The sequence below is a fragment of the Grampus griseus genome, assembly GCF_964374135.1.
Source record: "Grampus griseus genome assembly, chromosome: 8".
NCBI classification, from domain to species: domain Eukaryota; kingdom Metazoa; phylum Chordata; class Mammalia; order Artiodactyla; family Delphinidae; genus Grampus; species Grampus griseus.
In genome coordinates this window covers 61,232,387-61,254,404 of record NC_139002.1, presented here as the reverse complement: position 1 = coordinate 61,254,404, position 22,018 = coordinate 61,232,387, and the positions used below count along the sequence as shown (strand labels likewise).

The 22,018-nt window shown below is 40.4% G+C and overlaps 1 protein-coding gene across 8 annotated transcripts in view; it reads left to right on the top strand.

Moving 5' to 3' along the window:
• Positions 1-83: 83 nt before the first annotated feature.
• Positions 84-22,018, top strand: part of NUP98 (nucleoporin 98 and 96 precursor) — a gene marked incomplete at its 3' end in the record, with an annotated part of 101,625 nt that continues 79,690 nt past the window's right edge. For all 8 annotated transcript variants that reach the window (XM_082660030.1, XM_082660029.1, XM_082660028.1 and 5 more), the window contains exons 1-7: positions 84-228; positions 13,699-13,793; positions 16,707-16,808; positions 16,916-17,092; positions 18,643-18,782; positions 20,448-20,555; positions 21,607-21,787. In XM_082660030.1, coding sequence (XP_082516156.1) covers positions 13,718-13,793; positions 16,707-16,808; positions 16,916-17,092; positions 18,643-18,782; positions 20,448-20,555; positions 21,607-21,787 — 784 coding nt within the window. In that variant the 5' untranslated portion in view covers positions 84-228; positions 13,699-13,717. The remainder of the gene's footprint in view (positions 229-13,698; positions 13,794-16,706; positions 16,809-16,915; positions 17,093-18,642; positions 18,783-20,447; positions 20,556-21,606; positions 21,788-22,018) is intronic.

The window sequence follows — 22,018 nt, the reverse complement described above, 5'->3', positions numbered from 1 at the left end:
TGCCAATGAGCAGACAGCGAGGGCGGAGCGCCCGCAGCGAGCCTCTGACGGCAGGCGGCGTGTGACGCAGTCGGGCCCTCTGCGCGCTGCGCCCGAAGCGGCGGTCGGTAGCGGAGGTGGTGGCGGCGGTGACGGTTTTGTGGCGGCCGCGCGCTGCTCTCTGAGCGGCGGGTGGCAGACGGGCCTAGGCCCTCACTCCTGACACTTCCCGTCCCCCACCGCATCGCGGTAAGTCGGGAGCCGGGGTGGTGGCGGCCGGGGACCGGCAGGCTCCACCTCCTCTCAGGGCGGGCGGGTTCGCGGGGAGTCCCAGGCCCTCTCCGCGCCCGAGTCTCGAGCCGGGGCGCGCACCTTCTGCCCTGAGGGAGGGGGCGGGGCCCGCGACCCTGCGGCCCCGAGGCCCAGCTTTTCGGGCTCCGGGAAGGAGTCGCTATCGGTGGGATCTGGGCCCTGGGGTCTCGCGTTGCAGCCTACGTTGAGGGGCGTCCCTTTAGCTGGTTGTACTCATTCATTTGCCGGGCGGTGGTTAGGTGGGCCGGCCCTTTGCTGGGGCAGCGCCTTGAGACCCTGAGTACGGTTTTCCCAGCACTTCTCTGACCATCGTGCGGGATGGACTTTATGTGCCTTGGCTTCTCCAAGGGGAAATTTGCAGCCCCAGGGGAGTGTGAGTGCGTCGGGAGTTTGTTACCTTTTTAAAACAGTATCTGAGAATTAAGGTCGGTTTAATGGAGTGAAAGCTTATTTTCTGTTCTCCCACGTGTTCCACGTAAAGCTACACGAGGTGAGGTTTTTGAATTACTATCGCCATAAGGACCTTAGAAATTAAGCCAATCCCCCTACTCTGCGTTAAATGCAAGTTCTATAGGTGGAGAAACCGAGGCCTAGAGAAGAAACAGGATTAGCCAATGCTACATCTGACTCAGTGTAGAAATTTTTCTACTACACTGCCCGCCCTGGGTGTTCCAGCCTCCCATTACTGAGGATTCCCTTTGGAAGAGTGGAGGGGTTAAGGTAGGGACATGGATAGTTAGGAGCAGACCTAGTCTTCAATAGCGTTTCCGATTTAGTTACTACCAGCTCTGTTCGTGGTAAGGCAGACGCTTCATTAGTTCACCTAGACTATGAGAACTAAACTTACAAGTTGGTTAAAGAATGTTAGTTATGTTATGTATTGGAAATGAATCGATAAAACTACATGTCATTGGCTAGTTTCCTGTCCCAGGTCTGAAATTTTTATTTGTGACAGCTGCTGGGGACTCAGAAGAAAGAGTCCAGTTAATGAACTACAGCAATATTGCAATAGAAAACCAGAAATATGGACAAGATTTAGAAAGGTACACAGCAGTCATTTTGTATTTCTTGTACCTCGGAACTCATAACGCCTCTCTTACTGAATTCGAAAATTGTAGTAGAATGAAATGAGAAGATTAAACTATTTTGGGAGAAGAAGCTAACTGGAAGAAAGAAAGAAAAGAGCAGTGATCATCCCCTGTGACAGTCTTATAAATTCAGAAGGAAACACTTGTTGACTGAGTGAGTGACAGATGGTGTGTTTGGAACTTGATCGAAGAAGTTAGGATATTTAAAAAACCAGAAGTTGGACAGGAAGGAGGTACTGGGAAATAATTTGATAAGGTTATTTTTTGACTCTTCATTGAGATTTGATGAAGGCCACTTTGGTCTGTTCACATAAGTCAGATCGTCACTTTCCTCTTGTTTAGATGACGAAGCAAAAACTGAAAAATGTATGTAAGAGCAGAAGAGAACTGTAGTCTTAATACTAAGAGGTGAACAGGGTATGTTTTCTGTGACATGTTCTCTTCTGGGAAGCCTTTCCTGGCGTTCTTTCCCCTGCAAGCTTCCATAACACTTATTTGATACTTCTATTTATAGCACAAATCATTTTGTATTTTAGCTGTGTCTTTTTATTAGACTGGTAAAAAATTTTTGACTTTGTATTCAGTTTGCTTAGCACAGAGTAGGCCCGCAGTAAGTGTGCTTGCCTGAATGGATAAACAGATATGGAGGAGTTAAGCCTAAAAATAGTCTATGAAGAGGCTGGGTATTTGTGTACTCCTGAAATACGGGGCCCAGATAAGAGGACCCATACCATTCGTGTGATACACGGTACTTTGGTACCTGACTTTATTCATGTCCACTTGCGCCTGGATAACTAAGAACAAGCACAACTTTTAGGGAACCAAGTTCATAGCTTGGAAAAAATCAGTAATATTACTTTATTGTGATTTTTTATAGTAGCAATTAACCTTAGGAAGAAAGGGGTAGTAGTACTGATATTTAATTTCCAGTAAATAAAGAGCACATCTGCAATTATGCAATTTGTCCAAAGTTTAGGAGATTAAGAAATTTAGAGATTTACCAGTAGGTATTAGAGACAAAGTATGTAAACAGCGTTTCTTAAGAACTTGGTGCATTCTGTGTGTTTGGAATTGAACCTAAGTATTTGGCATTTGTGTATTGTAGTATTTTACCCATAAAGTACTCATAACACCCCCTCCCTAAGTTGTAACAACCAAGAATGTCTCCAAACATTGTCACATGTTACCTGGGAGGCAAAACTGCCCCTGAGTGAGACCACTGCTCTAGAGAAAACGTTCCCACTATTTCAGTAAAAAAATCTTACCTTTATCATGTCTGGTCTATGCTTGTGGAGTCCGCTAATAAGTTGCATCTGGTTGAAACTGTTCTCGAAAACCCTTAAATTGTCAGAATCTGGTATGGGAAGCTGAAAAGCTAAGAGTCCTAGAGTCACTTTCTTTAGTTTCTCCTTTCATTTCTGTGGTAACCTCCCTTCCTCTGAGATAGGAGAAATCAAAGTCCTGTTTGAAAGGAGATAGGTTGTTGGGTAAATAGAGCAATATTTATTTGTTTTTGTGGAAGAGGGCAAAAAAGAGCTTGTAGTTGAATTGATACAATTAAATGTGATGCTCTGTGATTCCATTCTCTTTCCATTTCACTGATACACGACCTGCCACGTGAATCGGAGGTCTTGTCCCATTGTACTGACTCTGAGAATTTAATAAACACTGAGAATTATTTGCCACATTTTAAGAGTTTGTACTTAATTCAGTGTACTGCGAAACAATTGTAATTTTTTAGTAGAGAAATAAAAATGATTTCTTAAAGTATAGGTCTAATTAGCTAAGTCTGGTACTAAGAGTTAGTTTAAGCTGGGAGGTAGTAGGGTAAATTGGAAGGTGTGAAACTGGAGTCAGACGATTAGAAGGAGGCTCTAGCAATGGTCTAGCAGTTCTCAAAGTTTGAGGTCTTGGGACTCCTTTATGCTTTTAAGAATTATTGCGGACTCTGAACAGCTAGAAACTGAAACTAATATTTAAAAGATTTATTGATTTAAAAAATACTCTTACGAAAAGTTACTAAAAAATGTAGTGACAACAGTGGCATTGTTTTACATTTTTGCAAATCTTTTTAATGTCTGGCTTAATAGAAGATCACTGAATTTGCAGATCTTTTGCATTCAGATGGTTGGTATGTTGTTTTAGTTGAAGTATGTGAAGAAATCCAGCCTTATACAGATATATAGTATTTGGAAAAAGGAGTGTTCTAATGACCTCTTCAAATAATTGTAGATTTCTCCTTTGACAGTACACTCAAACCTTCTTAAAGGTTTGTTGCAACATGGAATCTGAAACCATATCATTGAACTTTTGTACAATGTTACATTAAAATTCATTGGTCTGTCTTGCACTTTGAATGGGTGTTTGTTTACCTGTGCATGATTTTATGACATTATATATTGGTCATTAGGAATCATTGGTGCACTGAGTTACGCAGCTCTTCCAAATGTTGACAGATTTACAGTTGCTAATATTTCCACCCATTTCATCAGATAAATCTTTTAAGAATTGGGAAGTTGACAAGCTCATAGTGGTGTACACAAGTTTTCAATATTCCAATTTTCTCTTCAAATCTAAGTAACCATAGTTTGTCATTTATTCTTTGAAATAAAAATGGTGTTCCATTAAAAAAAAGTTGGTTCAGCTTTCTACTCAAAAGTAATCACCCAAGTGTTTTTCCTTGGGACAGCCATTGTATTTCAATATGTAGAAGTGCTTTTGAGTACTTCCCACTTTGTCCCCCCAAATAATCACACAGTATTGAAAAGATGTGTACTGAAATGTCAAGCGTTAATACAATCCATAATTTTTACTGCTCCATCAAGGACATTTAAGTGAAAGTGGATTTTTTTTTTTTTTTTTTTTTTTTTTTTGCGGTATGCGGGCCTCTCACTGTTGTGGCCTCTCCCGTTGCGGAGCACAGGCTCCGGATGCGCAGGCTCAGCGGCCGTGACTCATGGGCCCAACCGCTCCGCGGCATGTGGGATCTTCCCGAACCGGGGCACGAACCCGTGTCCCCTGCATTGGCAGGTGGACTCTCAACCACTGCGCCACCAGGGAAGCCCGAAAGTGGAGTTTTGTGTGTGCTATAAGTGGGTGGCAGTGAAGAATCCAATGAGTATACAGTTTGGGGCCGTTGTCTTGTTTCATGCTCAGGTTCTAGGTGTAGAGGTCAGCACAGTTTTTTTTAAAAAGGCAAATAATATCTGAGGATTGTTATGAAAATGGTTTTGACTTCTTGGGCCCCCGAACAAGGTCTTGGGGACTTCTAGGAGCCTTTGGACCACAGTTTGAGAACCACTAATCTAGGGCAATGATTTTTCACACTGGTTCATACAGCTGTAAGCTTCTTTGAAAGGGTCAGCTGATGGGGTTCTACTGTGCCCCCACCCCTCTTTACTTCAGCCAGGGCAGCTTTTGTGCTTATGTCTGTTTTATGGAGTGGGTTCCATAGCTAACTATTTGAAAACCACTGATCAAGGGAAGAATAATCGAATGCCTGAATTAATCTGTTCAGGAAGGGAACAGTTCATCCTCCTTGAATACGTGTTGGAGTCACTCATCATCACACCTTTGTTTAGACCTCCATGTGCTTCTTTTACACAAAGATTACTAGTATCAGCCCCCCGAACCCTTCTTGCTGGAATAAGCTTCTTAAGAAATAGGCAAATGGTTTTGTAAATTAAAAAGGTGAGTAGTTGGGAATGAGGCTAGAGATGTGAAAGGAGCAGAAGTGAATGAATGATCCAGAGTGACTCGGTATATTGTGTGGGGAGATAATTGTTTTCATTGTTTGCAGTGGTGCTTTACACTTGTGTTAAGTGGTCAGTAGATGACACTGAAGTATTGGGAAATAAGTCATATTATGTATGGAGTTCTAGCTAGGCATTGATCAATCAAGGTTTAGAGTGGGGGGAAATTATTACATTTTTCTAATTAAAAATATTGTAAAACTAAACACAAACCTGCTTTTGAGGAACTCTAGTTTGAGACAACTTTGTCCTCCTAACAGTTCTTTGGTGTAGGCTGTATAATCCCTATTGTTCAGATGTATCAACAGAAATTGAGATCTGAGGTTGAATATCATGACTTAACTACAATTACACAGTAGCAAGTAGCAGCGGTTTTTTATTCCTCTTTTACCTTTTTATTTTGAATTAATTTTAGATTTACAGAGAACTGCAAACATACTAAGTGGCAGAGAGTTTTTAATATAGATTTGTCTCTAAAGCTAATGTATTCTTCACTACTTCAGTTTGTAAAATGAGTGTTATGTTAAGGGGATGAAAAAATGCTACTCAGCACTATGAGGAAGGAGCTGTATTAGACACTGTGGATTATTTCAAGTTAATTTTACACGCGAATGGGAGAAATGAAGCAAAATCAAGATGCTTTTTACCAGGGCAGCAAACAACTCATATACTCAAGTGGCAGGTATAACAGCAAATATATTGCATAACTAAAAACAGCTGGGAGGCATTAGTTTATGTAATAGGGGTTGGAAAGGGGGGGAGGGGAAGTATTTTTATACTGATAAGAGTCTGAAGGGTCTAATCTGGGACAGTCATGTGAAGCAGGTGAGGCTTGAGCAGCAATTTTTAGAAAGAAAAGGGAACATAGTATTTAGAGAGAAGAATGAATGTTCTAACAAGGGGAATGGCTTGATCTGGGGATTAATCATAGGAAGGATACTGTAAAACAAGTGGATAGTTTTGCTGGGCTATATTATTAGGTGATTAAGATTAGGCCAATCTCTTTTACCTGGAATTCTCCCCAACTCCCATCCCTCCTCTCTCATCCAAGGCAAAAATTAGTATTTTTCTATTCAGTTTATCTGTGATAATTCCTGTCTTTTTAAGTACTTTTGTGAAGATTAGATGAGAGACTATATGAAAAAGTACTTTGTAAGCTGGAAAGTACTATACTAGTCCATTTGTGTAACAGATATTTAGTGTTTTTGCTCTTTACTGAGTTTGATACAAAGGAACTCAGTGAAGTGGAAAGAAAAAATTACTTCCCATTTGTGTGACTTTCTGTTGTCAGAGAGCAGCAAGCTTGCTTAGTCATTCAGATAGCACTTAAAGTTGGCAGTTGACTGGGTGTTACCATGTTTCAGGGTCTGTCCACCACTTTTCTGGAAGAAAACAGTTTTGTCATTGTGCCCAGAGTTCACAAAGCTCACGAAAATTGGACATCAGTTTATTGAGCTTTAGTTGGGACGGTGGGAGAATACTGGACTACTGTTAACCTGTCATTAAGGCTACCTCTTTCTTACATCTCACAGTCTGAATTATTAATTAGAAGATTGAGCATAGAGAACAGTAAATTTAAGGACATTGTCTCTTTCTGTATAACACTATTTCATTTTTATTTTTTCTTTCTAAAGATGTCTTTTTTTAATTTTAAGGGGAAATTGAATAAATTGAAATAGTTGAAAGACACTTTTATTGGGCTGCATTGGGTCTTTGGTGCTGTGCCTGGGCTTTCTCTAGTTGCGGCGAGCAGGGGCTACTCTTCGTTAAGGTGCACAGGCTTCTCATTGAGGTGGCTTCTCTTGTTGCAAAGCACGGGCTCTAGGCGTGTGGGCTTCAGTAGTTGTGGTGTGCAGGCTCAGTAGTTGTGGTACATGGGCTTAGTTGCTCCGCGGCATGTGGGATCTTCCCGGACCAGGGCTCGAACCCGTGTCCCCTGCGTTGGCAGGTGGATTCTTAACTACTGCTCCACCAGGGACGTCCCTCTAAATATGTCTTACACCAAAAAAAATTGCAACGAGTGTAAGTCAGTCCGTCCATAGAGGAAGTGGTTAATCTTTGTAGGAAAGTTCATAGAAGCCACGGTGATAACCTTATGAATTGTCAGTCCCTGAGAGAGATTACCTTCCTGGTGACTAGAACTCCCATGTTTGCCAGAGAAGTGTCTCTTTCTCCTGATAGTGCTGGATCAATACTGCCAAATTTTGGTCTTATAGGTTCCCTATTTGTAATGAATGTAAAGTCATTTCCCTTGAGTTGTCAGTGTTCTTTCTTAAGGAGGACTCTAGGAGCATAGCTTCTGGAGTAAATAATAACTTTGTGGTCTTCGGCAAGTTATTTCTGTCTCAATTTCCCCATTTGTAAAATAAGGATAAGAATAACTACCTTATTGGAGTTTTGGGAGGTTTATAAGAGAATTCATTAAAAAGCACTTAGGACTTCCCTGGTGGCGCAGTGATTAAGAATCCGCCTGCTAGGGCTTCCCTGGTGGCGCAGTGGTTGAGAGTCCGCCTGCCGATGCAGGGGACATGGGTTCGTGCCCCGGTCCGGGAGGATCCCACATGCCGCGGAGCGGCTGGGCCCGAGCCATGGACGCTGAGCCTGCGCGTCCGGAGCCTGTGCTCCGCAACGGGAGAGGCCACAACAGTGAGAGGCCCGCGTACCGAAAAAAAAATTAAAAAAAAAAAAAGAATCCGCCTGCCAGAATAAAGACGCAGACATAGAGAATGAACTTGAGGACACTGGGAGGGGGAAGGGTAAGCTGGGACGAAGTGAGAGAGTAGCATGGACACATACACACTACCAAATGTAAAATAGATAGCTAGTGGGAAGCAGCCACATAGCACAGGGAGATCAGCTTGGTGCTTTGTGTCCACCTAGAGGGGTGGGATAGGGAGGGTGGGAGGGAGACGCAAGAGGGAGGAAATATGGGGATATATGTATAGCTGATGCACTTTGTTATATAGCAGAAACTAACACACCATTGTAAAGCAGTTATACTCCAATAAAGATGTTAATTTAAAAAAGAAAAAAAAAGAATCTGCCTGCCAATGCAGGGAGCAGGGGTTCAACCCTGGTCCGGGAAGATCCCACATGCCTCGGAGCAACTAAGCCCGTGTGCACAACTGCTGAGCCTGCACTCTAGAGCCTGCGACGCAAGTACTGAGTCCGCGTGCCTAGAACCTGTGCTCTGCAACAAGAGAAGCCACTGCAATGAGAAGCCTGCGCACCGCAACGAAGACTCAAGAAAGCCCGCGCGCAGCAACGAAGACCCAACGCAGCCATAACTAAGTGAATAGAATTTTTTTAAAAAAGCACTTAGAACAGCCCTTGGGACACAGTAGGAACTTAAGAATTAGCTAGTGTTATTTACTCTAGGAGGGTTTTAGTTTGGGCCAGGTTAATGTATTTGAAAGGATAAAGACTTGAATATGTGCTATTCCTTTAAACTTGAATGAATTTAGAAGTTCCACACATTTCAGTCTCTAGGATTACTTCTTTCTCTTTTTTGAATAGATTTTTTAATGGAAATAGAGAGTTAGTGCAAATATCTGCATCCTCTAGATCTTTTGTTATTGTTAATAGAGGAAGTAAACATTACAGAAAAGTTTGGGTCCTCTGAATCTCTGCCCCATGCCTCATTTCCCTTCCTCTCCCCAGAGGCAACCACCTTCATCTATTTTAGTAACCAGTCTCCCTCTTTTACTTTTACTATGTATATATGTATCCATAAATAACAGTGTATTACCTTTTCTATTTTACAGAAAGAATCTGCCAAATGTATCTTTTTCAACTTCCTTTTTTTCATTAAACATCTTTTACTTGGAATAATTCTCATAGGGTAACTTTGTTCAAATGTTCTGGTGGTGCCTTACTCTTGATACACCATATTCTGGGTACATACTTAGCAGAATGCTCTGATTCACTCCTTTAATTGGGTAATTTAATGTTAATGACATCACTACATAATAAACTGTTAAGTACATTTATTATATGTTTATCATATGAGGGAAACTGAGCTTGGTGTTGAGATACAAGGCCAGATAGGAGAGGTACACAAATAACCCATTCTTACCTGTGTACCTTTCTTATGCTTTCCCTCTCTTCTCTTTCTAATCCCTTAAGACCTAGTTCGCATTCTAAGTCATCAGGAATTTTTCCTCACAGTTCTCGCCCATTTTCCTGCCTAATTTTGACTTCTTACTTCTTGGCAATTACATGCTCTTTGAGTTCTTAATGTGTGGGTTCTTTCTCTGATTATATCAGAAGTTACAAACTCAAAACCTGTTGGGGCCAGGCAGCTGATGGAGATGAATGATACTGGGTGGGTATTGTGGCACATTAGAGTATGGCTATGACCAAAAGAGACAGTTCCTACTAAGCTCCAGACTCTTACTGCCATGAAGTGATTATAATCCTAGTCTGCTTAATCATTTTTCTGACATATCCCTATTTTAAATGTTATCAGCTAGATTGACAATATATATATATACATAAACATTTCAAAATACATACATATGTATGTGTATAATATACCGTGTGTGTGTGTGTGTGTGTGTGTGTGTATGTATGTATGTATGTATGTATGTATATATAACAGGCCAAAGAAGTGTCTGGTGGTTGTATCCAGCCATTGTGTGATCTCTTCCCTTTAGCAACCTCTGAATTAAATGATAAATTCTACCAAGAATCTTTCCTTTCATGGCTTCCTTTTGTTGTGAGAATTAATCTAGCATAATTTTAAGTTAGAAGGTACTTCTAAAGTAACTTGATCATGGGACTTCCCTGGTGGTCCAGCAGTTAAGACTCTATACTCCCAGTGCAGGGGGCCCCCGGTTCGATCCCTGGTCAAAGAACTAGATCCCGCATGCTGCAACTAAGACCCGGTGCAGCCAAATAAATAAATTTAAAAAAAAAAAAAAGTAACTTGATCATTTAGGCTGTGTTTTAAAGGCACATTCGTGATGATTATCATTAATTTGGAAAATGAGTACATCTATGTTTCAGACCCATTGTTACATTTTGGGATAGTAAACAAATGGTACTATTCCTACCTTAGAGGAGTTGATTACGTATTGAGGGGATCGTTGGGGGAGGTTGAGAGGTTGACTTCCTTGGGAAGCAGCCACTGACTTGGAGATAATCCTGCATGAGTTTTATTAGAGAGTGAGCTTGGGACCACCATCTGTGGGAGAGAAGGAAGCAGAAATGAGCTGAGGAAGAAATTGAATTGTGATCTTAATGAAGGCCTCAGCCAATCCATGGAGAGTATGAAGCTAGAATCACCCTTCAGAGTTACCCTAAGGTGGAGCAAAGGTGCCTGGCTTTTGGATATGGTCTATCCTCCGGAGATGATCTGACCTTGGGTGAGGCAGCTCTCAGCTGTTCTGAAGAGGGCCGACAGCTGAGGGCAATCTTTTGGTAGTACTTCTCAGCAGCTGGGACAACAAATCCTTGAGTCCCAAAGGGAGATCTGTGTAGTTGGTGTTATCACAGGTCCACTATAGAGTCAAGATAGATATGTGTAAACAAATCATAATGTGCCATGGAAGCCCAAAGGAATGACTAATTGCTAAAGGGAGTTTGAGAAGGCTTATAGAAGAGATGTCATTTGAACTAGGTTTTGAAGAATGAATTAGTACGTTGTTTGGTAGGGGCGATGGGGGGGGCATTTCTCATGAGTCACTGACATTTCATAGCATATTCAGGAAATTGATTTGTTTGAAGAGCAAAGGGTTTAATGTATTAGCCATTCTTTAATTTCTAACGATCATGATAAAAATAATGAGGCTGTTTCCAAAATCTTGGTTGGCTTCCATGGTGATAGTTTTTAAAAAAACACTTAGAATCCCAGTGTGATCAGGCTTGAGGCTAAACCAGGCTCATCCTTGCCAGAACCAAAAAGATAGGCTGAGCTTGAGTGAGAAGCTTTTTTTCCAGGAGTCTAAATTGGATTTGGTCCCTGTATTGTCCTTGTTCTTGGGTCTGGAACAGATGAATTTCCTTAATATACAGCACATGTTCTTTTTTTTTTTTTTTTTTTTTTTTTGCGTTATGTGGGCCTCTCACTGTCGTGGCCTCTCTCGTTGCAGAGCACAGGCTCCGGACGTGCTGGCTCAGCGGCCATGGCTTATGGGCCTAGCCGCTCCGCGACATGTGGGATCTTCCCGGACCGGGGCACGAACCCGTGTCCCCTGCATCGGCAGGTGGACTCTCAACCACTGCGCCACCAGGGAAGCCCACAGCACATGTTCTTGCTTGTTTCTTAGTATCTTCCATCCTAGGATTGAAGGTGTCCATGGGAAGTCAGAGGTTAAACTGGGGATCTACCACTTATCACTTCTTTGACCTTGGGGAAACTTGCTAAACACCTGATCCTGTTTTCATACGATCCTTTTAGGGTTGTTGAGATAATATATAAGGGCTTGTAAACTGTGAGGTGTTTCTCAGGATATTTTATTACTACTTAAAATCCTTTGTGGAATATATGTGTGATACTAGGTTTTTATGTTAGGATAAGACTGTTTAAAATCAAATTTTGATTGCTAGAAGTTGTGGATTTGGTCTGTAGAACCTAGTGCCACTGAAACCCTAATTAACACTAAAATCTTCTATATGAGGACAGATTTCATAGAGAAAAACTATTAACTAGGCTTTTGCATCCTGACATGTCAGCTGTATGGAAGATGTCAGATTTACACGAATAGATTGCTATTTGTGGGGTCAAATAAGAAAACAAATGGCAGATTTAGCATGATAACAATATTACAACTCAGTTTTTACCTTACTGGTGACAGGTCAAAAAATTTAGTCAGCAGATAAAGTGGATTTAGTTGGGGCTGTGACCCAAGACTGCAGTGTGAGAGAGAGTACAATCAAAATGAGTTGGTCCAGACATCTGACCCCTAGCATAACTGTCAATTCTGAATCAACTGTTGAAAAGCAAAACAATAGTACTTCCAAGAATATTTCCCCTGGAAGGGAGAGTCACCAGTTAATATGGTAAAGGTCCAGTCTGTCACTTTGTGACACCTGATAAATTGGGAAGGCAGGAAACTTCAAGCAGATCTCATTACTGAAAGAGAAATGATGATTACCTGAAATATAGCCTCCAGTTCCAAGGGAATGGATTAGAGTCACTTGAGGAGCCTTTCAAAATGCAAATGTCTACATCCCAATCCTGGACATTTTGGTTTCTGACTTCTGGAATGGGGCCTAGAGGCTTGTACTTTGAAAAGCTTGCCATCTAATTCTGATGTGGCCTTCTTGAACCACTGGTTTCAGTGAGCTTTGTTTAATTGAAGGAGTTATTAAATTCCTGGATGTTAGGATAAAGAACTAAGTGCTGGAATTTTTTTTCTAGGGGAACACAGGGGGCAGAATATTGCTTTCTATAAAAAGCATTTCTTATTTCACCTTTTTTCCAGTGTTGCACAAAATGTTTTGGATGTTAGAATACCAAAGTGCTAATGGGACACTGGAATATTGTGGGTGGGGCACACCTCAACATGTTATTGATACGTTTAATTCTATTATATGAATGAGGCATATGATTTTACTAGAAGAAAAAAACTACTTCATTATGTGTAAATAATAAAAAAGCCATCATACCTGTTATAAAATCCAAACAAACATGATTGACTATTTTCTGAGTTTTCATATTTAAAGTAGTTTACTCATTATTTTCTTGTCTGCTGGCAGGTAAGTGGTAGCAGATGTCCTAAGTTTAAGGAAAATTTATAGAGGGGGAAAGTGTTTACTTCTTTAGTAAACTATACCTTTACCTTGTTTTCATTCAGATCTAGGTGGGGGAAGTCAAACTTCATTTTTGTACTTGTTGGAACTTTGGTCCAATTCATTAAGTGTGCCTGGGTGTATAGTTTGGATACTGGAGGGGACTCATTCATATGCAGTGGGGGTTTTGACCAAAGGTTTTCTGTAATATTCCCAGAAGAAGTAGAAGATAGATAAGCAGGGGACCATAGAGAGTAGTGTTAAGAAGTAATCTCAAAAAGAATGTCAGGGCACCAGAATCTCTGGGATTTAGAGATGGGAGGAGGAGGTGTGTGTATAGTTTGAAGAACAATATTACATCATTTTATATACAAGCAAATGGGGGGGAAACTTTACAATGCAAACTGTTGAAACTAAAGCCTGACAAAAATTTTAGCTTCTCAGGTGGTTGGGATAAGAGAATATCCTTGTAATTTTTAATGGGTATTCTGCATAACTTACTACGTGGGACATACCAAAATCTGGTATAGTAGACCTGAAATCTTTATTAAAGGGGGGCTTAGGTTTTTCAAAAAGGTCGAAAAACATTGTTTTAAAGGGATGGTTATTGGTGGGATATGAAGTTTAACTTCACATTATGGTACTAATTCATTTCAGCTCAACTTTACAAAGTCTGTTTTATCATATAGAGTTTTAGGATATTGAATGAGAGTGAACGTTATGCTATAGTTTGAACAGACCTAACTAAATTTGTAGAATGATATATTTTTCTGAAAAAAATTCCATTGCATTCTGTGGTCTTTAAAAAGTGATAATTTTTTTCTTCTTTCCAGCTTTCTGAAGATTTCGAAGATGTTTAATAAGTCATTTGGAACACCCTTTGGGGGTGGCACCGGTGGCTTTGGCACAGCTTCAACATTTGGGCAGAGTAAGTTTTAAAAAATAACAAATGAGGGAGAAAAATCTTCAGCTATTATTAAGAATAAATCCACTCCAGTAGTTTTAGATAGGAATTAATTTATGCTTTGGTCTTTATAATAACTTTGAAAAATGACCAGGATATGATCTTGTTAAAATTTTCTAAAAAAAAGAGAAATAAGTTCTGAGTTTTCATGGTTTTCTGATCATCAGTAGAAGGTATTTAAAGTATTGTTATTAATTGGCTCTTTTGGCAGAAATTTATAATTTGTTACTAATTTTCAGACCAGGAAATCCTTTTTTAAATATTGGAGTCTAAAATGCAATTATTGGGACTTCCCTGGTGGCCCAGTGGTAAAGAATCCGCCTTACAATGCAGGGGACGCGGGTTCGATCCCTGGTTAGGGAACAAAGATCCCACATGCCGCGGGGCAGCTAAGCCCGCGTGCCAGAGCTTGCACGCCTCAACTAGAGAGGCTGTGTGCCACAAGCTGCAGAGCCCACATGCTCTGGAACCTGCACGCCACAACTAGAGAGAAGCCCGTTTGCTGCAATGAAGAGCCCACGAGCTGCAGCAATGATCCCGTGTGCCGCAACTAAGACCCAACACAGCCAAAAATAAATAAATAAATCTTTAAAAAAATGAAATGCAATTATTGAGGGACATCCTGGCAGTCCAGTGGTTAAGATGCCCTGCTTCCACTGCAAGGGGCCTGGGTTGGATCCCTGGTCGGGGAACTAAGATCCCTCATGCTGCGTGGCCAAAAAAATAAAATAAAATAAAATGCAGTTACTGAATAACAGCTCTGAGATTTGCTCTGTGAATAAGAAACAACGGTTAAAATGTAAGAGTCCCTAATTCCCACCAGTCCTCTTGAGATCCATTTCCCCTTCCATTCCACATGGCACTAGTTGTCTATAGCAACCCTTACTCACTTTTAAACTTTTTGTTAAAAATTTATACTTAAACACAAAAACAGAAGGAATGGTATAACTAACTCTCGTGTACTTATTTCCCAGTTTCAGCTATCAGCATTTTCCCGATCTTGTTTTTATCCCTCTCTCTCTTTTTTTTTTTTTTAACGGTACACGCGGGCCTCTCACTGTTGTGGCCTCTCCCGTTGTGGAGCACAGGCTCTGGACGTGCAGGCTCAGCGGCCATAGCTCACAGGCCTAGCCGCTCTTCGGCATGTGGGATCTTCCCGGACTGGGGCACAAACCCGTGTCCCCTGCATCGGCAGGCAGAGTCTCAACCACTGCGCCACCAAGGAAGCCCTATCCCTCTCTTTTTAAGTGGAGCATCTGAACAGTTTTTTAATGGAAATCCCAGGAACTTTAATTCATGAAGATTTTTAAAAAGCATAACTACCAAACCTCAATCATTCCTAACAAAAATATTAGAGAAAATTTTTACAAGTGACCCCTGACCTTTTCTTAAACTATTTTATATATATAGGTCCTTGATTTTTAACCAAGAGTGCCCACCAGGTGGATTCTTAACCACTGGACCACCAGGGAAGTCCAGAGTCACTTTTTTTTTTTAAATTAATTTATTTATTTTTGGCTGAGTTGGGTCTTTGTAGCTGCATGTGGGCTTTCTCTAGTAGCGGTGAGCAGGGGCTACTCTTCATTGCCGTGTATGGGCTTCTCAGTGCGGTGGCTTCTCTTGTTACGGAGCACGGGCTCTAGGCACGTGGGCTTCAGTAGTTGCGGCACACAGGCTCAGTGGTTGTGGCTCATGGGCTCTAGAGCGCAGCCTCCGTAGTTGTGGCGCACGGGCTTAGTTGCCCTGCGACATGTGGGATCTTCCCAGACCGGGGATCGAACCCGTGTCTCCTGAATTGGCAGGTGGATTCTCAACCATTGCGCCACCAGGGAAGCCCCCAGAGTCACTTTAAAAAAAAATTTTTTTTTTATTGAAATATGCTTGATTTACAATGTTGTGTTAGTTTCTGGTGTATAGCAGCATGATTCAGTTATACACACATATTTTTTCAGATTCTTTCCCATTATAGTTCATTTATAAGATATTGACTACATTAATAGTTCCCTGTGCTATACAGTAGGATCTTGTTGTTTATCTCAGAGTCACTCTTGGAGGTTTGTTCCCGAAATATATATATCCCATCATAGAACTATGGAATTAGAATCTCTGGGATTGGAAGTTGAACATGTGTATTTTGAAAACTTCCCAGGTCATTCTGATGTGCTCCTCTAATTAAGGACCATTCATCCCAGAGACTGTAGAGTGTACGGTGTCTGGAGAAAATTTTAACAGTTTTTTGTTTCTTTTGTTTTTTTTTTTGTTTTGTTTTTTGGCTGCGTTGGGTCTTCGTTGCTGTGCGTGGGCTTTCTCTAGTTGCGGTGAGCAGGGGCTACTCTTTGTTGCGGTGCGCAGGCTGCTCATTGCGGTGGCTTCTCTTGTTGCGGATCACGGGCTCTAGGCACATGGGCTTCTGTAGTTGTGACTCGCGGGCCCTAGAGTGCAGGCTCAGTAGTTGTGGCGCACGGGTTTAGTTGCTCGGCGGCATGTGGGATCTTCCTGGACTGGGCTCGAACCCGTGTCCCCTGCATTGGCAGGTGGATTCTTAACCACTGTGCCACCAGGAAACCCAAATTTTGATTATTTTTGTCTGTAGTTCATAGTAGCTTGGCACTTTTTTTTTTAAACCTATCAACATCTTTAACTTATTGAAAAGTTATAAGCTTTTTAACTTTGTTTCCTTACTTTACCCAGGACAATGAATAAAGTGTGGCTTAATATCAGCTCTGTTATAAGTAGTCTGATGGAATTTTGAAAAAATAGTTTTTGGATTAGACCAGTGGTCCTGTTCAAATGCAGAATGTTAAGAAATATTAAAATCCTCTTTCATTGGGCCACCTGGTTTAGATTTTATTCTGACCCTGGATTTTGCTTTATCAGATACTGGTTTTGGCACTACTAGTGGAGGGGCATTTGGAACATCTGCATTTGGTTCTAGCAACAATACCGGAGGCCTGTTTGGAAATTCACAGACCAAACCAGGTAGGGGCTTTATTTGGAATACAGTTGGTTTATTCATAGCTGGTATAGGGCTTCACTTAGTGACTCCAGTCTGTTTAACCCTTTTTTTCCCCTCTCTATCTCTTCAGGAGGCTTATTTGGTACCAATTCATTTAGCCAGCCAGCTACCTCCACAAGCAGTGGCTTTGGGTTTGGCACATCAACAGGAACATCAAACAGCTTGTTTGGAACTGCAAGCACAGGGACCAGTCTCTTCTCATCCCAGAACAATGCCTTTGCACAAAATAAACCAACAGGCTTTGGGAGTAAGTAGTAAATCATTGGATTTCTGCATCTAACAATTTGATTTGCTTATTGAATGTGTTCTCTCTTCTCCTTTTCCCTGTGTTCACCCACCTCCTTTTCTCACCACATAGCAAAAACATGGGGAGAGGAAAACTCAAAATGGTATTGAAAAGTTTAATAGGCTGGAAGGGAAGGGGTACATCTCTTCAAGAATGGAAGTCTGAGGGGCACTGGTATTTAAGGAATATGCAGAGGAAGAGGTACCTGATATAGAATGACCAGAGAATAAGATGAAAAGCCAGGTCAGAGTACTGTCATAGGTGTCAAGAAGGGAGAATTTCAAGGAGAAATATGTGTAGTTAACTGTAGTATACTGCAGGGGCACCTTCCTGCCTTTGTTTCGCTTTTGGTTTGAAGAGACTGAAGCAGGAATGGTAAGTACTGGATGTGACATGGTTACTCCTCCATTCCTTAGCCATGGCAGGTGTTTTTAATTGATGGCTTCTTTCTCTTTAAGTCTAAATGTGGCCCAGGGATACTTCACGACACAGTTCTTTGAGGCAGAAACACTGCTAGTTGCACAGGTGTGCCCTGTGAGTTGATGCCATTCCCAGCACTGGTATGGTAGAATAAGTAAGTTAGCCAGCTATCAGTATTTTACAAAGGGAAAGTTGTTTGAGGGGATGTTGAAATATTTAACCATGACAATATAAAATGCAATCTAAAATACTAATTCAAAAGACATATGCCTATTTACTTTATATATTAGGACATGTTTTTAGAAAAGAAATAGTATGATTGCCAGTGAGAAATCACATTCCTCTTAACTTGGTATGAGGATGTCACTTAATATTAAATATTGGCAAATAACTTTGTATTGCTTACTGCTATTTCTGGTACCATATGTGTAATTTCTTTAGAAGTAGTATCTTATATTTTGAAGAATACATTCCTTAGATTACAGTTAAATTCTCTGTTATGTGTTTTTTTTTAAACTCAGCTATTTGGGAAAGTAGATTTATTTCTATAAATGACCAACATGCCTACTAATTTTTCTAAATTATTTTTCTCGGTGAAATTTTATATTAACCTATGTGTGGTTACCCTAATGGGACCATTTGTTTGTTTTAAACGTTTTGGTTATATGTGGGTGTTTGTAATAATATATGTAAATAAAATATACTGTGATTCTTGTTCAGGTCTGTTGTGGTAAGGCATTGTCAGAAAGACAAGTTCATTGAGCATCTGGTCTTACCAAGAGAAATAAGATAAAATATTTAATGAAACAATACTATTTCTTCTAACTTGTTGTTTAAGTATGCCCAAGGACTTTACAGACACTTAGCTGACTAAAGATTCAGATTTTGTTTCACGTCAAAGTTGTGAGCCTAGAACTGTGTGTGTCTGTATGAAATATCTGTTTGAAGGTACTTGCTAGGGAGATTGGAAAGATAGAAAACCTGAGGATTTGGAAGTAATGCTGCTCTAATGCCACAGGCCAATTCCAAGATAGCTTACAGATTCTTAAATTCTTTACTGTTACCATCCCATTTTTCTTTCTAATTTATAGATTTTGGAACAAGTACCAGCAGCGGGGGACTTTTTGGAACTACAAATACCACCTCTAATCCTTTTGGTAGCACATCTGGCTCCCTCTTTGGGCCAAGTAGTTTTACAGCTGCTCCTACTGGGACTACTATTAAGTTTAACGTAAGTATTGTCTTTCGATCTTTGTGTAATATTTTTGTCTCCTGTATGTTTTTTTGTAGGAGGAATCATAACATTTCTTCTCTTTCCAGTTATGCATAGCTTAGTCTCACTCTTCCTGAAATATGTGTTAAGAACAATATCTGGGAATAGTTGTATAGTAGACAGGAAGAGTCATGAAACATAAATCTAGATTATAATTTATATTTGAATTATGCTCAAACCAATTAAATTTGTATTCACAAGGTTGATTACAGTAGTAGTTGATTACAGTTCCCTGATGGCTTAGTGGTTAGGATTCCAGGCTTTCACTGTCGTGGCCCGGGTTCAATCCCTGGTTAGGGAACTGAGATTCCACAAGCCTTGTGGTGCAGCCAGAAAAAAGGAAATATCAGGTTGAGCTTGTATTTACTGTGTTCATAATTGGCCTCTGAATCGTCAACCATTCTTTACAGAAGTAAAGAAGGAATGATGGGGCAAACTGTAAAAATCATTGAAAATAGGGCCTCCTTAAGGAGCTGTATGGAATAACTCATCAGTTTCTGTGTGCCAATTAGAAATAAAACTTTTGTGGTGAAATGACAAAATGAAGCAAATGAGTTTTGTGTTTTCTTCAGCTTTTTTGAGAGAAGTTGGATAGAGGGTTAGAATGAAAGATTCTGTTTATGAAAATACATGGAATACCACTTGATGTAAGATACTACTTGATGTGATTGTTTTGGAGATACTTAGGATAGGCTGGCAGTGCAGTTAGTCTAATGGAAATCTCTGGCAAATATAGGGATTGGCAAAACTTGTTAAAATTCTTCCAGAAAATGAAGAATTTCTTAGGCAGGGTGTTGAATTCATAATACTGAATTTAGAATCCTGAATTTAAAATAAAGTTAAATGTAAATGATAGAGAAAAATACTGTGTGTTGTCTCTTAGAAAGTACAGTAATTGAGAAAACTAACAATACAAGTAGGAATCTTTTTTTTTTTTTTTTTTGTGATATGCGGGCCTCTCACTGTTGTGGCCTCTCCCGTTACGGAGCACAGGCTCCGGACGCGCAGGCTCAGCAGCCATGGCTCACGGGCCCAGCTGCTCCGCGGCATGTGGGATCTTCCCGGACCGGGGCACGAACCTGTGTCCCCTGCATCGGCAAGTGGACTCTCAACCACTGCGCCACCAGGGAAGACCCTAAGTAGGAATCTTTAGTTACCTAGTGCCTTTTGCCTCATAAGCTTATGGGGGAAAAACCAGGCTTCCATATTTCATAAATGCAACAATAGTCACAAAGCAGACACTTCAGAGCAGAGTAGGAATTAGAACTCAGAAATAGAGGTTTAAATGTATATATTAGGTAAATTGGATAAAGCTTCCCTTATGCATATATTATTAAGTGTATTTTAGTAGATAATTGAATGGCTTCGTTATGGGATTAATCCCTGGGTTTTTGATAACTGTTTCTGAGATTGACTTATGCAGATAACCTTGATACAGGGAGAGATCAAGAATGCAGTGTATTTAATCAAGCACTCTTAAAACTGTCCCGTTAAGTAAAGAACCTAGGGGACTGGTTATAGAGTTCAGTCGTTGAAGAATTGTGTCTGGGAGAGTAGGGTTATAAAGCTTGAACTTAAACGTTTTCTTTAGACTTTCAGATTTGCCTTTATCTTCCTTTGCAGCCTCCAACTGGTACAGATACTATGGTTAAAGCTGGAGTTAGCACTAACATCAGTACCAAGCACCAGTGTATTACTGCTATGAAAGAATATGAAAGCAAGTCCCTAGAGGTCAGTAAAATGCATTACAGAGTATCACCCTAACCTTTTGATTCTATTGGGAAGCAGCTTTTTAAAATGTTTTTGATTATTTTTTAGGATTTATGTAAAAAATTAAGATTAACCAATTTTTTTTCATTAATACATTATTTATAGATATTTGTTGTTTTAGGCAAGGATGATATTCAGCTTGTATGTACGGGTATAGTTTTACTAATAGTCTATTCTGATTGGCTGTTGCTCATACTACACTGGGCAGTGTGTGCACATGCATGTGTTTTTAGTAAACTCATGCAAAGTCATAAGTGTGCAACACAATAAGTAAATCATTATCAGCATCCCTGATGTCCCCTTTGGGCCCTGCCCCCAGAGTCACAATCCTCCCCTTCCAAAGGTAACCACTATCCTGACTGCCCATGTTTTGCCCATTTTTGAATTTTACGTAGATGGGATCTTATATTACGTACTCTTAAATCTGTCTTTCAGCATTGTGATGTTTATCCATGTTGTTGTGCGAAGTTATAGGTTGTTCATTATCATTGTTGTGTGATAGTTCGTTGTACATTTTGACTGTCATCTCTGGTTGTTGCTGTTGCTTCTTTTACATCCCAGACTGTGCTTGCTTCTTTGGAGTATACAGAAACACCCTTACTTGTGAGACAAAACTGTTAAACTTTATCTCTTCTTTTCCTGAGTTTTCTGAATTCCTCAGAATCATCCATCTTTTAATCAGCTAATCTTTACATTTGGGGTGGGAGTAGATATTATTGTCTAAATGAAAGTATTATTGTCTATAGAAGAAAATTGAAATTAAGATGTGGTTGGCTGGTCCTTTGGCCTGTAGTTTTATGGTAATTATGGTATGGATTTTAATGTCCATTATACACTGTTGAAAGTGTTTTTCTGTAATGATAGTAAGTTAACCATTCCATAGTTTTCTGTTTTTTTAATCATGGTTCCTATGTGAACATAGAAATTGAATACTAAATGCAAGTATTATTTAGCCTCCTAAATAATTTTTTTGGCTGCATATTAATTTGGAATATGTTTTCACTTACTCTAGGAGCTTCGTTTAGAGGATTATCAGGCCAACCGGAAAGGCCCGCAGAACCAGGTGGGAGCAGGTACCACGACTGGCTTGTTTGGGTCTTCTCCAGCCACCTCCAGTGCAACAGGACTCTTCAGTTCTTCCACTACAAATTCAGGCTTTGCCTATGGTCAGAACAAAACAGGCTTTGGAACTAGTAAGCACTTGACGTCATGTTGGGCCATATTGAGGAGGGACAGATAGCTAAAAGTAAAACATAATTGTCATTTTTGTGCTTAAGTGCTATGGAGAAAAATGATTCAGGGGTGCTAGAGGAATAGGAAATGCCTGGTATGTTTGTGGGGGGTGGGGAGAAATATAGTATTAAGTGCAGATGATTAAGAAGGGCTTCACTGATAGGTGGTGTTTGATCAGTGACCTATCTGAA